At 40.4% G+C, this 13967-nt stretch overlaps 1 protein-coding gene across 2 annotated transcripts in view; it reads left to right on the forward strand.

Moving 5' to 3' along the window:
* The window catches only part of LOC311258640 (BMP/retinoic acid-inducible neural-specific protein 3-like), a 56872-nt gene extending 43357 nt beyond the window's left edge, over window positions 1–13515 (forward strand). For both annotated transcript variants that reach the window (XM_084355111.1, XM_084355112.1), the window contains exons 7-8: window positions 4343–4565; window positions 11535–13515. In XM_084355111.1, coding sequence (XP_084211237.1) covers window positions 4343–4565; window positions 11535–12651 — 1340 coding nt within the window. In that variant the 3' untranslated portion in view covers window positions 12652–13515. The remainder of the gene's footprint in view (window positions 1–4342; window positions 4566–11534) is intronic.
* The last annotated feature ends 452 nt before the right edge of the window (window positions 13516–13967 follow it).

Raw genomic sequence — 13967 nt, forward strand, 5'->3', positions numbered from 1 at the left:
GGATGCATTTGAAGGCTATGTAACAATGCCGTGCGAAGGCTGTCCCTATTTGAAGGCTCCTCCAAATGCACCCCACAAATGCAGCCTTCTTTTCCCTCTTTTTGGAGGACGCGCTGCTACTATCTCCTCCCTGCCTCCCATATCCCAAGATCCTTTGCGCAGCCGGAAAAAAAAGAAAGAAAGAAAGAAAGAAAGAAAGAAAATGGCGACATCAAATGGTGTAAATCGTCACTTTCACCGGCCTGGGTGGCAGAAATCGTGACGGAAGAGTAAGGGGCAGGAACATCTGGTGACGCAACCAGGAAATGCTCCGAAGGTCGCATCCAAAGGACTCGCCTTCGAAGGCCGCAATAGCTGGGTCCTTCGAAGGATGCAGCCCCTGAATTGAGACACAGCTATAGTCTTGGTCAGAGCCGCAGTTATCTGCCTCCATAGTTTATGCCGTCTTTAAATGGCATCCTTAGGTCTTGGAGGCTGTGTTCAGTCGCAGTCCGGTATCCAGGCATGTTAACTGGGAGGCTGCTCAGCCCTGTTGCCAGCAGTGACTTCCCCTATTATTAAAGGTCGGTGTCCAGGCAGACTCCAGTCAGCGAATAGGGCCACTTAGCTCTAAGGCTAACTGAAGCTATTTGATAAATATTCGTAATAAATATTACAAATTACACCTTTACTAGCTCTGAGCTTTGAGAGGTTTTGGTCTAAACTGCATCACAAAATAATTGATGGACATGACTATGTTGCAGCTGATGCAATGACACATATCACCAAAGAAACGGTGTACCATGTGGATAAACTAATGCTATTTTCATTTTACAATATCATTAGATATTGTGGTATTCTTCAGATTTCTTTCTGCTAAATTAAATGTTTGACACATAAGGGTTCATCACATTGATGAAAAAAATCCAGTAAATCCAATACTGCCATAAAGCAGGCCTGTCTATTGATCGGTAACATGTTCCACAGCGGACTAATACAGCAAAAGATATTAAAGGCATTGCTCAGCAGAAACGGCACTGAAAAATCTGTACTGGCTGACAGATTTGTCATCTCACAGTGTGCGTTGTCAGAACGTCTAAACCTTTTCTTTAGCATTCAAACTACCTTTTGTTGAGCCTGTCTGTATACAGAAATTGCACTTTGCAAATCTCACAGCCCAGGAAATGAAAGGGCAGCATTTACGGTAATGTGAATGGGTCAGCAGTGATTCAGTCGAATGAATGTTTTTCAGTATCGTAAGAGGAACTGTCACTCCCAGACTCAAACCACAGTTACTGTGACCTGTTACCAGCCTGTGATGTAACCTGTGATTTAATACCTTGCTTCTTTCCTATTTTAACCAAAAATCGATCGCACGTGCTTTCAAACAAGCTTTTTGCAAGGTGATCTTATTGATGGAACACTGTCTAGTGACCACTTTGACATTTATCTCAAATGCTGCGCTCTAAGTGTATCATGTTTTCCACTGAATGTTCCAACGTAGCTCCTTTTCTGTGTCCCCATCGTTACTGAAACTGTGAGTTTCAGTCATTTCAAACCCTTGCCTTAAGCTGTTCCTTTTGCACCTTGCTGGTGTTATTACTGGCTACATGCTTCTGCACTAAGGGCAACTTGATTAGCACTCAGCTGGCAATAACTTAAGCAGCAAGGTGCCCTGGGAACCACAGTTGCAGTGCTGCATTAAATAAAGAAAAATACAGTTCCCTTGAAACCCCTGGGCATCCACTTGTATTTTTGATCTAATAGAGAACAACTAATATCAGCAGCAGAGGAGAGGGATTAATAATCATGACTGAGTGTTAAATGAGTCAGCTGATGGCCGACATGACTTGCATTGACCTTCCACCGAGTGTGAAATACTTTAATTAGGAAACCTTACATTCTGTTGCTGGATATATTAAGTTTCTTTACTGCTTAATGCTGTGGCCTGATTAAGTTTTCAGTGAGACAAATAATAAAGTGACGGACATATTAGTACATTGAAACCCCTTGACGAGAGGGTACAATGTGGGGATGTGGTCAGAATGTATTTCAATATTTTGCATTTTCCGTATAAGAAAATACCCCCTGCTCAAAATTAACCCAACTAACAAGACACATAATGTATTAATTGTAACATTATAATATAGCAAGTAAAAAAAATCTCCCAATGAAGCCTCTTGACACGCATCATCTCGCCCCCTAAAAATGTTATTTTCATGCCCAGAAAGTGTCTTTACTGGTGCTACTCCAAATCTGACAGTGTCTGCTATTTCTGAAGCGCTGTTACCCTCCTGGGTTCAGCGGATGACAAGATAATAATGGTGGGTAGAGAGTTGGTTTCCAGGGATGAGGTATCGTTGTGTTGGTGATAAAATAATAGCGGTGTTCAGCAGCAACTTTCAGTTCCCATTTTCCACAGGATACTCCCCACTATGAACATGTTTAGTTACTGTTATAATAATATCTCCTCCTAACATGGAAATACACAGTCAGTTTACTATAATGACATGTTTTACATTAAACAAAGCTTAGGGGAAATCGCAGCCCTGTCTATTTTCATTAGTTACCATCCTGATGAGGCACTTTTAAAAAACACTTTAAGACATGTTACCTAACAGCCAAAGTTTGTTTTTCACATTTTGTTTTAATTTTTGTTTCCGGAGTTGATGTTTCAAATGTGCAAACAAGTAAAGAAAATGCCCATTGTTCTCGAGCACCCCCTTGCCCATTAGAACAGTTCTAAGGGATAGTTGCTGAAATCTCCTCCTATGAAATGGGGCAACCCTTCAAGACAGTCAAAGGTCATCAGTTGTCGTTGATGGTGTTTATGTAAAGAGATGTGACCAGACATTTCTACTATGCCGCCTTCAGCTGTGATGATTTCTCTTGCGTTACTGTTGTAATACTGTTACAGAAACAGTGCCATTTACCACTTATCTGATGCAGATGGAAAATAATGGATTCTAATCAAATATAAAGGAAAACTGCTTCATTAAGTCAAAATACGTCAAAATTCGGGACGGTCATGCACAAACCAGCAATAACAAGCTAGATAGCTACTGAGACATCAAACTAGTAGCGATTGTTTTATGCTTGTTTTGAAGAAAAGTAGTACCACAGGAGCAACAGAGTCCTCATAACCCTTGGTTTGAAGTGTGCCTCTGAAGAACCTCCGTTTGGAAGGCCATGCAGCCCCAACCCTTTGCCCTACCCCTCTATGTCAACAGGTATCGGGAGACTCCGTCCCCTTGGCATGAGCACGCAAGCAGAGGGTTAGGGCTAAGCGGTAAGGGCAGGGGGTGTATTGAGATTGGATCATTATCTCTATTAATATCCCAGGTTGCATTAGGATAAGGTAAGGATAGTTATATTAGACAGGGACTGGGAGACATGCAGTGTAACAGGACAAAAAAAAAAATTAAAATTAAAAAAGCAGCCTCAGTGCCGCCCCCTTGGCAACAGTCCCATTAATGAGCCTGTCTTTAAAAAAATGATTGACACAGGCAGGGTACAGCAGAGACGCAAAATTGGTTTTGGTCTTTTCATTTATAGGAATTTGTGTATCAGGCAAATATATACTAACAAAAGAGTTATTCTTGAAACTCCCTTTAAAATATTAGACGAATGAATATGTAAAAATGCAATATCTTGACTGATAGAAGCTGCAGCATGTAGCCTCTCTCCTCAGGAGAATGTCTCTAATTTAAAAATGTAGGCCAGGGAAAGCTATCCCAAATACCCCTTTTAATATATTTTATTACAAGCTGTTTAATCAACGCATTAATTTTTGCAGGAACGTGTAATACACCTTGCATAATCACCAGGGAAGCCATTGACACAATTGGTTTTCTAATCAGATGCTGTATTATCAAGAAAATGCTAACTTATTACAAACAGTGCCGACATTTTATCATCAGTGTTGCACTTGCATCGATTTTCCATACAGCCAATCATGATAACAATGCTGGTGGTATTGTTATTGAATGCTTTGTAAATTGCATCTGTTTGCTGTACATTGTGTGTGCCGCAGACAGACAGCAGCTCTGAGGATATTATCCTCTGTGCTCACTGTCCACACTATTTCCTTACAGACAGACCCCGAGTATTAGCCCTGGAAAATCTGTCGGCTGTTCATTAATGGGGGAAAAAAACTCCCAATACTCATATTTTGCTCTGCCCTTCTGCATTAGCATATGTGTCAGACAATATCACTTCCAGTTTGCCCTGCGGCTCCTGAGCCCATGTGGCCCCAGCAAAGTGATTCTCTCATTTGGCCTGACTAAATTGAGAGTAAGTTTGGCCTGTGTTGGAGGAAAAAAAGGGTCTCATCGTTCATATTGCATCTCTCTCTGACTTCCAGATGAGTTTCAGAACTTCGTCCGAAGGCTTCCCACGTTCTACGCCCTGAACACGTCTGCCATTCAGTACTTCTGGAAGATGGAGCCGACCATTCACCAGCGCTACAAACAGCTGGAGCTCAGCACCCAGCAGCTCCTGAGCAAGGCGCGACGCATCGTCAACAAGCTCTTCACCCTCAGCAAGAGGTGTCGAACTCAGCCCAAAATTATTATGCTGAGGGAGAGGTGAGAGGCTGATAAGTATTCTTGCTGACCTTTCTGTTGCTACGGGTGTGGAAGAGTGTGTGTGTGTCTGTATGTGTGAAAATGAACAAAAATTCCAAAGCCTGCAGCCACATCACAAGTCCTTTCAAGCAAGCCGTGAACGGCAGCGCTCATTTATTTTCTTCAGCCCACTCTGTGCGCAGCGCTTTGTTATCCCCCCAACTAGGCATTATGCTAATAATGCACGCAATATATTAGTGCTTTGATATTCAACCGAGGTCCTTCTGAAGTGAGCTATAGTGTCACACCTGATGACTTGGCTGCACTCCCAGCCGAGGTCTTCTTACATCCAGGGAATCAAAGCTATCCTCCTGTGAAATTAAACTTTGCAGTGTTTTTAAAGAATACACTAAGTTTGTGAGATTCTCCTGTTGGTAAATTAGCCTGTGATGAAATCATAGACAAGAAAAAGTTTTCCTCGCCTCCTCAGTAGATCATCATCATTATCTATTTTTGTGTTTTTCTAAAAAAAAATCAGTCATATAGTGTGCAAACTCTGAGCTTATGAAAAAGAAATGTGATTAAGTTCAGTACAGCTGACGCAGCCAGGTTTATTTTAGGAGCTATTTCAGGTGAGAAACCAAATATTCATCTTCTCCAATGTGATTTCTTTTTTTTTGTTGCTGCAGCTACAGTCTCCGCTCGCCCACCTTCCCTTCCTGTTAAATAAGGGAACATAATCCCTGTTCATTCAAACAGCACATTATTCTTTATACTGGAATTTTACCAGTCACACAAAAAATACGTCACCCCATACATACATGCATGATCTGTATTGTTAACTCCAGAACCATTAAAGAAAGATGTCTTTTCTGCCTGTTCAACATAGCAGATGCTAAAGTTTCAGCATACAGCACAGTGGCTACAGAGCTGGTCCACACTTTGATGGGATATTCAAGGATTTACAGCCTTCTTAAGGTGCTAAAATGCCAAATTAGAATTCTCCTTATTCACTAATAGACTACACTGAGATTTTATCCGCCAGTGAAATGGAAGAAAAGCGGCACTGATGAAAAATGTGACTTTGGTCTCATGCAATATGTATTTAAAGGCTTTTCTTGTTTAGAGGCGCGAAATATAGGAGGAGGGAATGGTAATACAAATAGCCGTTACACTAGATTTATCACCGTAGGCTGACCACCGCCGTAGAGGAAACTGCATCTGAAATTTAACATCGAGGAAAAAGCAGGAGGAAAAATCTGCTGCAATGTTTTATCGGACACGCGCACGGAGTGAGAGTCTACATCCTGAGAGAGAGAGGAATGGTGTTTGCTAAGACTCAAGACTAAAATCAGTAATATAACACCCTGTTACCTGTCACACAACTTTACCTTTTTGTTTTTCCTGCACGTCCCCCTGCCTCTTCCTGAGTCCTAATGGCTCACTGCAGCTCCAGTCTGGTGCAATATGATTGAAAGAGCCAGAAATACTCATTAAGTAGGCTGTGATATTATCTGTTTACAGATGTTATCTAGTCCAGGGGTCTTCAACATTTTTCCAGGCCAAGGACCCATTAACTGATATAAAGATGGAGAAGGGGCACCATACTACACATAAACCGGGCCTGCAATAACATGCACGTAGGTGCCGTTTATAAACAAGCCGTGGCTCATGTTAGACATGTTGGCTTCACCATCCTGAAAATTCTCTGGTGGTTTCTGAGGTGGAGGGTATGTCAGAGTCTCTTGCCTTGATAAGTCACTAAACGATCCACTGTGGCTCACAATAATTACTGCACACATGGAATAATATTGCAGATAGCTGGCCAATGTGTTTCAATAATACGTAGTTAGCCGAATGGGTCGCAGTTATGAATTGGTGACACACACTGATTTAGTGTACGGTTAGGTTAACTTGCTCAAATGATTGCACAAGGAATCATGGGTAGACTAGGCAAGACAGTCACAGACCCACTATAGACCCAGGATCTAGTCAAAGGACTTTTAGCAGTTTTACCACCTACCCACATTGACTATTCATAACTCAATAACTGATCTCTTTGTCGGGCTGACATCAGGCTATTTAACTACCATTTCCTCACATATTGTATGGTCCAGATACTCAAATTATCAGTTGGTTTTCATCTAGTTTATTTTTCTCAAGCGTGTGTCATTATTGTCCCATTATATCCTACCTTTTGAAGAAAGATTACACACAGTCTTTTCTTACACAATAGTCCAGCCTCAGATGCTACTTAGCAGCAATTTATGCAAGCAGGTGAACTGCAGCTGGCCGCATTTACATCCGTCGTCTTTGTTAAAACCAAGCTAAATAAAGAAACTGCAGTGACGCAACATTTGCAGCCCTGACAGCAATTTGCAACAGGCTCAGTCAACATCCCCCTTTGTTTCTAAGAGCTCACAAAGTACAACAGCAAAACGCGAAAGAAAAAACAGACGATGAAATATAAAGTGACTTGTCAGATATGTGGAGATGAATTGAAAACAAGTCACGTCTGCATATGCACCAAATTTAATATTCAATGTTTTTCAATGCTTCAGTATGTGAAGCAAATTCAGGGAGAGCAGTAAATGCATTAATGAGATATAGTGGGACTGATGAAAGTAAATACTTAAACTGGATCATTTGGATCCTGCTGTGATATAAACCTGGTGCTCTCAAAGGAGAGTCTGTCACTTTATATTAACATGGTTGAAAGCAAAGCACTTAGAATAAGAGACGCCTTCCCTGCCTCGATTGAAATGTTGCATATGACTGTATATCAAAGTCATTTAACTGCGGGATATCATGTATACTATTTCTAAAAATCTGCCACAACATACATATTTGGCTGACTTTAACCAGCTGCAATGGTGTTTTTTCTTGTTTTACACACAAAAGAAATACAATGATTTCCTGTATTCAAGAGTGTATTTCCATATTTCATTGTGTGTAGCGACCTAGTTCATGGAGAACTTTTGCCTTCTCTGTGAAAGAAATATGCATTTAAGTTTGCAGCCATTATTCACGTACTGATGGTCTTTGATCATGGTCTTTGTCAGTTAAAGAAAACACAAACAGAAAAAATATGCTTTGTGACTTAACGTTGCAAATCCATTTTGCAGTTTCTATTGTAACTTTCTAGTACAGCCTTTGAAGATGAGGACAGTATGTTTTCGCGGTTTTGAGCTGCACCGTCTGAAAATACAAGGTGTCAGAGTAGCAGTGATGGACGCGCAACACAACTGATGTTTTTTTGTGGTTCGCCAAAGTAAATATATATCGTTTTTAATGGAAAAAATGTGCTGTGTCTTCAGTGGAGTGAAAAGGCAAGCTCACTAGTGAAAATTGAATCTGCAGCAGAAGGAGAAAGTTTGTGTGTGGCACTGATGTGTGTGAAATGAGCTGACAGACAATGAACAGATTGCAGAGTGAACACCCAGCTTCTCTTCGGCCCGTGCTGCACACTGCGTCTCCATGACAGTTTACATGTCCTGCTGATACAATGCGCTTTGTGAAGGCGGGACAGCTTCCTCTGTCTTGCTGTGCACAGCCTCCACTCTGGAGGTGAGATATGCACAAGTGACTCTGATGAGATTCGGAGGAGCTCTGTACTGATAAAACCGTTAACACGTTACATCAACTGTGTTTTGACAAACTGCGACCAGATTTCAACTTTAATGATGCTAGAAAATGTCTTTTGCTCAACTATTGTACACTGTAATGTTGGAATATTGTATTAGAGTGGCTTCCTGTTTCCAAGCTCTCATCTTTCAACTGTGGACAAACACTGCAGCGGACATTTCCTGTAGCCTTCAGCTGCACATGAAAACAATTTTTACCGTTTTCATGCTTAATACGGAACGCTCATCACAAAACAAAACAATCTGTCAAAGTACTAGACTCTATTTTTCTTCCCATTTAGAGAGTGTACTTCGCCTTGTGCATCTTTTATATACTTTTTTACCTCATCATGGCGGTGTGAACTGTATTTCTACTTCCACTGCTTAACAAAGGCAGCACAAAGTGATTTAAAACACATGTATTTCATGCACTGGTGGTTTCTGGGATTTTGGTGTATTTTGTCTTCTGTGCAAAGAAAATGTCCAGGAGATCGTTTTAGTTCATATTTCTGCTCTGGACATTAATATGAGGGCGGAGTGGCTGAGACAGAGACACCATTCACTCTATTACAAGACACTGTACCATCAAAATGATTTTTAAGCTGTTAGTTTAAGGTAAAAAAAAAGTTACATTCTGTTGCTTTAATGTAAGTAATCAACTGGGGAGGTTTCATGGTGAAATCTAGTCGAAAGTTTTACCCTCATCACCATTTGTGTCTGAAAATGCATTAAATCTTGCAATTCATATCTTCTAAAAGGTCATTTCTCCATTTATTTTTTGGAATCTCAGCCAGAAATTTTCATTTCAGTAGCACTTGCACTGACTAAACTGTACAGTTTTATTCCGATCTATATTCTGAGGGTTTTTAAAGGAGAGTGTGTTAATATTCTTTCTTTAGACTCAGACTTCCCAAGGAGAAATTCCTTTGCACAGCACCTTACACATCAGACGGATGGTACATAGGAAAAAAAAAACATACATTACCAAACAGCAATTACAATCCACACTTGATCCTGTTCATATAAATCATTCACAGAGTGATTAACATACAATTTTATTTCTAAAAACATGACAAAAATTGATGTTTTTAATCAATGTTAACTGTTTTTTTTTTTATTTATGGAGTGGTAATAGTTGTTGTTATTTTTTCACCCTATTCACTTGTAATATCTCCCCCATACAATGAGCACCTGCCTTGAAAAAGTGACCAGTGCATCTGCAGTTTTAACATTACCATCACATAACACAGTGTGATAATATCACACTAACTTTGCCCTCTCTGTGCCATTCCTGTAATGATGATTTCCAAGTGGCCCGATTACAGTCTAAAAATATGTCTCTTTTCAATTCATAATCAAACCAATTTGCTTTTTGAATACATTGTAATAGATCAAACAAAGATTAACATGGTTCCATCAGATTACGTTCTCAAAAATTCAGAACCTCTCCTGCGCTGAATATGTAGCAGTTTTCAAATCAGAGCGTTTCAAATGCATAGTCAGTCCTCTTCAGTTAAAGTTTCAGTTTCTCCAGTTCAGTTAGATTTATTACAAATTACTTTCATCTGCTCTCCTTTGGCGACGGTGCTGTGCACAATCACATGCATTCAACATTTATCAATGTGTCTCATCAAACATTCGGTAAGCGAAAGTCAGCGAAAAACACTGCCTTAGAATTTATCCCTGTGTAGAAATGGGAAATGGTCCTCCAGATAATGTACTGAGGCAGACACTTGTTTTGAAATGCTGAAATATGCCTCATATATTTGCTCCAAACCTGGTTCGTGAAGTTATGGAAAGAAACCTGGCAGACTTTTAATAGCTTTGATCTAATATTCATCATGAAGTTAAAATTCCCAGTGCCGCACACACTGTGCAGCCCAGCTATTATTTAGCCGAACAACTGTTTGGACAAATGTTGTTCTTTCCCTCAAAAAAATATGCTTTGAATGTAAATTACTTATACATGCACCATTGTTTCCCCTAAATTAATTTAGCAGCTGCACACAAGCACAATAACACAACTGCAAACTCTGCTCGAAAACAAAAGTGGATTCAGAAGTGTGACAGATGTGAAACAAAGAAAGTCAAAGACTGATTTATGACATTATATTCTTGTCATGCGGTCCATCTGTTTCTCTTTCACAAAATATCTCAGGAATTTTGATTTACCATTAGAGCTTTTGTCTTAGAATAAATAAAACATCCAGTAATTGTTATTTATATAGTCATAGTCACTGACTCTAAATCATTTCTCTACACGGGACTAAATCATGCATGAAAATGCCCTTTTTAAATGAAATATCCTGCTGTGACATTTATGATGTTAAATACTGTTTCTTAAAGGCCCAGATGACAGATTTTCTTTACCAGGAGGGGTTTTACATGAAACACTATATTTTACCAAAGTTGGAGCTGAATGGTTATCAAACATGAGAAATGTCTCTCACTGGTTTAAACTGGATGAGACTGTGTTGGAAAAACATTATCAGAATCTGATTTAAGTTGTTTGCTGTTAGCTTATTGTACCGTTGTCAATCACCTGATGAAGCAGATTAGCTCGCTTTTTAGTGTTTAAACTTAGAGAGAAAACTCCTTAAATGTACTGACTTCACAATTTTAGCTCGTCAAGGTAACTTTTTTTAGAGCAAAAACATTTGTGAAACTAAAAATGTGGACTGGGTATAATTCCTAGAAGGAGTTGATCAAAATGTTCAGGGATTTGAATGGAGCGCTCCAATGTGGGCCTCGCTTGGCAGGTGTGACTCTCTGGAGAATGTGAAGCGATGCAGAGCCACGGAGAAGGGCTGACCTTTAGCCGTGCCGCCCTCGCTCCCCATTGTTCGATCACGAAGCAGATGAGGGAGATATTAGAGCTCGGCCATGTTTTTCTTTTTCTTTTTTTTCCTTTTTGCCACTGACATTGAAACACACATCACAGGATTTATTTGGTCATCCTGAATCACATTTGGTATATTTGAGTGCAGGATGTGTCATCACAAATATGTTCTTAGAAAAGATTGGGACAAATTTTGTATATTATTATATTCCTACTTGACAAATAGAGATAGCTGAGCAATTAACACAGAGGACACAAGGTAACAACTTGGAAAATATGCATATTTTCTATTTTATTGGGTCTTTAACTTATTATTGTAATATTTAGTCCCATGCATTTTATCTATTAGATTGTATCTCTTAATTTTCAGAGTCTTTTTATCACATAACTCAAAGTAGCTTCTGTGTGGTCATTCTTAAATGTATGTGTTTCTGAGCAAAATTGTAATTCTTAGAAAACATTTCTAATAATATTAATGGGATGTATTTATACCTACAGTAAATACATACTGTTCTGTCTCTGTTGCAGGCCTTTCAGCTACTGGCTCAACTACATCCTCTCCATCATGTACTGCAGTGAGAACAACCACATCGGCTCCTACCTAGAAGAGACCAGGAGCTGCTCATGCCCCTACGAGCACCCACCCTGCCAGGGTGTGATCCCCTGCACGGTGGGCGAGGGCACCTCCTGCGCCTCCTGCTCCTACGAGAACCGCTCGCGGTGCGCCACCTGCAACCAGGGTTACATGCTGAGTCAGGGCTTGTGTCGCAACGAAGTGCCCGACTCCACTGACCACTACATCGGCTTCGAGACGGACCTGCAGGACATGGAGTTGCGCTACCTTCTACAGAAACGTGACAACCGCATCAGCATCCACGGGATCTTTGTCAGCAACGATGTCAGGCTGAATAACTGGTTCGACCCGTCATGGAGGAAGAGGATGCTGCTGACGCTGAAGAGTAATAAATACAAGTCAAACCATGTCCACATGCTCCTGGGGATGTCTCTACAGATTTGCCTTACCAAGAACAGCACTCTGGACCCCATGCTGTCTGTCTATATCAATCCGTTTGGGGGGAGCCACTCGGAGAGTTGGATCATGCCCATTGACCAGAACATTTACCCAGACTGGGAGAGGACTAAATTAGACCTTCCCTATGACTGTTATAACTGGACTTTGACTTTGGGAAACAAGTGGAAAACGTTTTTTGAGACAGTCCACTTTTACCTACGGAGCCGCATCAGAGGGCCCTCAAGTAATGGAAATGGAACTGTATATTATGAACCCATGGAGTACCTGGAACCAGGACGAAATCTAGGCTACATGAAGATCAACAGCATCCAGGTATACGGCTATAGTATGCACTTTGACCCGGAAGCGATCCAGGACCTGATTTTACAGCTAGACTACCCATATACTCAGGGATCGCAGGACTCGGCCCTGCTGCAGCTGCTGGAGATCCGAGATCGGGTCAACAGGCTTTCCCCGCCCGGAGCGCAGCCTCTGGACCTCTTCTCCTGTCTGCTGCGGCACCGGCTCAAACTGTCCACCACAGACGTTGCCAGGATCCAGGCAGCGCTGCAGATTTTCAGTGCCAAGCAGCCCAACTCGATGGAATACGAAACAACCAAATTATGTAGCTAATAAGTGGGCAGGCGGCCAGGTGCACAGATGGCGGAGCAGTTATCACACAGGCCTGATGATGGTTAAGAGCAATTCTGGAGCCGTGCAAGGGACATTTGGGGGACATTTTCATTGCCGTCATGGATCTCAAGAGTGCATTTGGGATTCTCATGTCAGCTTTTCGTATAAATTTGTACAACATTGTAGAATTAAGGAGGATTTCACCAAACTTGCCTCATAGCTTTGTTTCCTCTCCTGATGACAATAATGACTTTGACAGTTAATAATATCAATTTAGAAATCCCACCACCGACATGTTGCCAACGTGCTGACGTTTGTAGGTTGCACAAATCAAAGTCACTCACATACATACACAAAAGCTTTTGCTGATGAAGTATTACCCAAGCAATGTAGTCATCTCACAAATATAAACATTTCAACACCAGCATGTGGTTTTGTTTGTACTTTTTGCATCACATTTTTTTTTTTTTTTTTTTTTTGTTGTGGGTGCAAAAATGAACATAGAGGCATTCTTTACTATCATGTGTATCATCTACTCCTCCCCTTTTAACCTGGGACATACATAATGGGCCCGTCATTGTTTTTAGCTTTCCATACAGTAAACTCATCCCTGTTTTTAAACTCTACTACACATTTTTGTAAGAAAAAGACAAAAGCTAAAGAAACAGTGAATAAATAGATGCTGTATGACTTCAGATTTGCCGAGAAAACATGACACCACGATCACGATATATGTTACATGTGCTTTTATTTTTATAATGCTGTTGTTTGTGAAACAAAAGTTACAAAAAAACACTGTCTATAAAATGTATAATACAATTTGTTAATACACTAAATAAAATACATTTTTATGTGTGGTCTATAGATGGTGTACTTTTTACTTACTTGTACGTTTATTCCTCAGCAGACCTCCATTACAGTCCATTACATTTGGATCTTACAGTGAGTCAGCATCCAAAATACTTAATACTCATAAATAACTATTATAAAAATAGCCTGCTTTTTACCTGCTCTAACATGGCAAACCTCTGGCGTGGAAAAGCACTTTGTCTTCTTCTTTGTTCGTTGATAAGTGAGTAAGCTTCACTCGGCTGTCAAGGATTTGACAAGTTTGGATTTTTCAGTCAATCAAAGCTGGCTAAAAAAGGTCACCTGGAGCAACTCCTCTAAAGTACAGGCCATTTAGAAACTCTTCTTTCGGTCTCCTGGTATTATACAGGCTCACTGTCACTCGTGTCTTTGACACTTGAATAGAACTAAGCTATTGTTATTATAATTATGATAATTAAACCTGTGCCTTTTCTGCTATGACATGT

This window comes from Pagrus pagrus (genome assembly GCF_965226575.1).
Source record: "Pagrus pagrus genome assembly, chromosome: 6".
NCBI lineage: Eukaryota > Metazoa > Chordata > Actinopteri > Spariformes > Sparidae > Pagrus > Pagrus pagrus.